This window comes from Brassica oleracea, chromosome C3 (genome assembly GCF_000695525.1).
Source record: "Brassica oleracea var. oleracea cultivar TO1000 chromosome C3, BOL, whole genome shotgun sequence".
NCBI lineage: Eukaryota > Viridiplantae > Streptophyta > Magnoliopsida > Brassicales > Brassicaceae > Brassica > Brassica oleracea.
In genome coordinates this window covers 42,740,505-42,743,788 of record NC_027750.1, presented here as the reverse complement: position 1 = coordinate 42,743,788, position 3,284 = coordinate 42,740,505, and the positions used below count along the sequence as shown (strand labels likewise).

The following is a 3,284-nucleotide window of genomic DNA, read 5'->3' as shown; positions in this document are numbered from 1 at the left end:
GGTTTGGAGATGAGTCTGCTGTACTGGGACTGGAATTTCTTTACAGTCGATTTGGTGAGATTTCTTCACAATATTCGAGTTTTAAATCAACTGGGACTCAAGACTCTTACTTTGCAAAATGCAGAGATTGTCGGGTCAAGAATGGAGTTTGCGAGTCTAATTCCACCCAGCAGAGTCAGATTTCAGCTTTGTCTCTGTAATAAAAAGAGACAAATTATCTCAATTCATGGTGATGAGTAAAGATTGATGTTTGCTCAAAAACAAAAAAAAAGAGAGTAAAGATTGAGGTAGGTCACGCACGTGTAAACAAGTTTTAGAGTTTAACTCTTTGGGTCATTTTTGCTTCCACATTTCACAAGTTGTCGAGTCAGAATCTATAAGTTTATGGGTCAAAAGGCCAAATTCGTCACTGATTTATTTCTCTCCCCCCTAGCGGCCCGTTTCGACAATAAAAACTTGCAGCGACCCACTTGGCCAATTAAAAACTTGAAGTGACCCTATGTCACAAGCGACTCATGAACAACTTCTTGAACAACTTTTCCAGGATGGATCTCTCACTGTAGCACTCTAATCGACAGGCACTTATATGCATGTATGATATCTTTGATGGATATGCTTTATCCACAACACACGGCCACAACAAAAGGGTCTGCATGCAGCACTTTGGAAATGTGGAATACCTGGTGTAAAAGTCGTTAAACCTTGACCACTAGACCACATTGCTTCCACCGTATATATATTGGTGTTTGTAAAGAAAAAAATTGTATTAAACTTGAGGCTTCTTTTTAATGAACTACTATTATTTTCTGTGGATGTGTTAGTTCCTTAGAATAGATACATTTTGTCAACTATTCCACAAATACTATGTTTATTGCCCAAAAATAGATATCATAAAACTGTAAATGTGGTGTCGTTACCTTCAAAGTTAAATCCGTGTGTGTATGGGTCAATGCTTGTATCATTTTCTTTTATTTGAGTTTGTTAGTTTCCAGGTCTGAAAAGGTAGGTTTTCAACAAATCATACACGCCAAAATGAAAAAAGTTGTTGACACTAACTACCTCCTACGAAAACAAATACTTATCGAAGACCAAAACAAACGATAAGAGATACAATTATTTTTAGAATTCGTATGCAAAGTTTTAAATGTTCTCATTCTTTTGTTTTTCCCTTGAATCCCAAGAGCTGATACAGCGAAATTCTATCACTTCCTCGTTTATTGACCCACGTTCATGTTCATGAATACGACGACCTACATCGAGGATTGCCGACCCTTGTTGTTTAACATCTCTTCCAATGGAATATGGGAGAATTTAAAGTCGCCCGATGTGATTTTTGGGTATTCTTTGCCACTCATGGAGATTCAGATATTACTTATCTTTACATCGGTGGTCATGGCTCACATGTTCCTCAGATGCATTGGCATTTCCCACATCGCTTCCTATATGATAGTAAGTATACCTAATTTTAATCCCAGTACATTCTATTATAGTCCATGATTCATTTTTCCTCTACGATTTCACTCATGTTTGGTCACAAGAATATCCTATTATTCGTAAGTCTCAAGGACGTGTCTGGGTTTCTACATGGATCCCTTAGTTAAAATCACAAAAGAAAATTACCATCAATATGTAACTTGACATGCACGTTAGAGACTACTAGTAGTAATTAGATTTAATAATATTTGAAACTTAGCAAGAGCGTAAGGGTATTATATTGACATTAAACAACATAGATATAATTCCAATCTTCTCATATTCGCAGGCTGGTCTGATTATGGGACCTCAGCTATTCGATCTGAGGGAGAAGTCAACATGGAAACTATCGTTGGATCCTATTATGAATGGAAATGGACCGTTAAGAAGCTTCTCAGCATGCGGCTTCATGATGTTTACATTCCTCATGTCCTTACGGACCAGTCGGCGAGTTGTTTTCAACAACGGACCATTGCCCGTTGTTATTGGGATCTTGACTTTCATAGTTCCTTTGGTTGTAGGGCTCTGTTTTCGAAACGTCCTCGATGACAACATAAACCCTCACTACATGCCCCCGAAAAAAGCCCTCGCGGAGCGCACTGTGATCATTGCAACACAATCTTCGATAATCTTGCCCACCATCACCTATTTCTTGTCGGAACTCAATATTCTAAACTCGGAGTTTGGTCGGCTTGCATTGTCAGCATCTGTTATCAACGATATCCTTGGCGTTTCTTTCATTGTACTTGCGTATTCTTTGGGAACATACAAAAACATGTCACACTCAACAGCCTACATTGACCTTATCGCGGTGATCATCTTTTTTCTCCTCGTCTTTTTTGTTGTAAAGCCGGCCGCAGAATGGATAGTACAAGAAACACCAGAAAACAAACCTGTGGCGAATATATATGTGCATGCTGTAACTTTAACCGTATTGGGTTCTGCCGTTTACACCACGGTCTTCCATATGACGTCCTTGGACCAGTCATGATCGGCCTCGTTATACCAGAAGGTCCACCTTTAGGATCCGCCTTAGAAGCCAAGTATGAGAAGCTCACGTTAAACGTGTTCTTGCCAATCTCGATTGCATTCAGTACAATGCGATGTGATATTACGAGGATTGTGTACGAGCTAGATGACATATTATACAATATCTTTCTAATGGTGCTGACAATCGCTTTGAAACTGGTTGCCGGTATTGCACCTTGCTTGTAGTGCAAGTTACCTCTCAAGGAGTGCTGTTTCCATCCTCTTGAGCTGCAAGAGTTTCCCAGAAATTTTTTTCTATGAATCTACATTAGATGATAAGATAATCAAATCCCCAAGCCAAATATAAATTCTTATAATTCATGTCATTATGATATATAATTTTTTTTTAATGGTTTTTTGCAGTATATGTCACAAGCAACATACTCTTTCTTGATATTATATACGTTATTAAACTCTGGGATTGTCCCAGTAGTTATAAGAAGTCTGTATGATCCGAAGCGGAAGTACATTGGTTACTAGAGATGGCAAACGAGCTCACCCGCAACCAAATGGCCCGCCCCGCCACGGGCTCAAGTTCAGTCGGGTCACAGCGGGCTGGCCCGCCGCGGGATGCGGTTCCAAGAAGCATTGACCAATCCCGCCCCGTCTAGTGCACAGGTCTTTGCGGACAGGCCCGCGGGTCACCATTTAGAAGTTGAATGGTGTTCCATGTACTATACGTGTGTTATTTCCTGCAACAAACAATTGTTCAGAAGATGTTTTCGTAAGTCTTTGCATGATAACATCACCCAAACGTCTCATTCCATGCTTAACTATAGCTT

General features: G+C 39.7%; 1 protein-coding gene across 1 annotated transcript in view; it reads left to right on the top strand.

The window, feature by feature from the left end:
* Positions 1-1,090: 1,090 nt before the first annotated feature.
* The window catches only part of LOC106330669 (cation/H(+) antiporter 12-like), a 7,521-nt gene continuing 5,327 nt past the window's right edge, over positions 1,091-3,284 (top strand). Inside the window, 5 exon segments of the mRNA XM_013769104.1 lie at positions 1,091-1,449; positions 1,763-2,441; positions 2,444-2,708; positions 2,710-2,779; positions 2,863-2,974. Of these exon segments, the coding sequence (XP_013624558.1) occupies positions 1,231-1,449; positions 1,763-2,441; positions 2,444-2,708; positions 2,710-2,779; positions 2,863-2,974 (1,345 nt within the window). The 5' untranslated portion in view covers positions 1,091-1,230.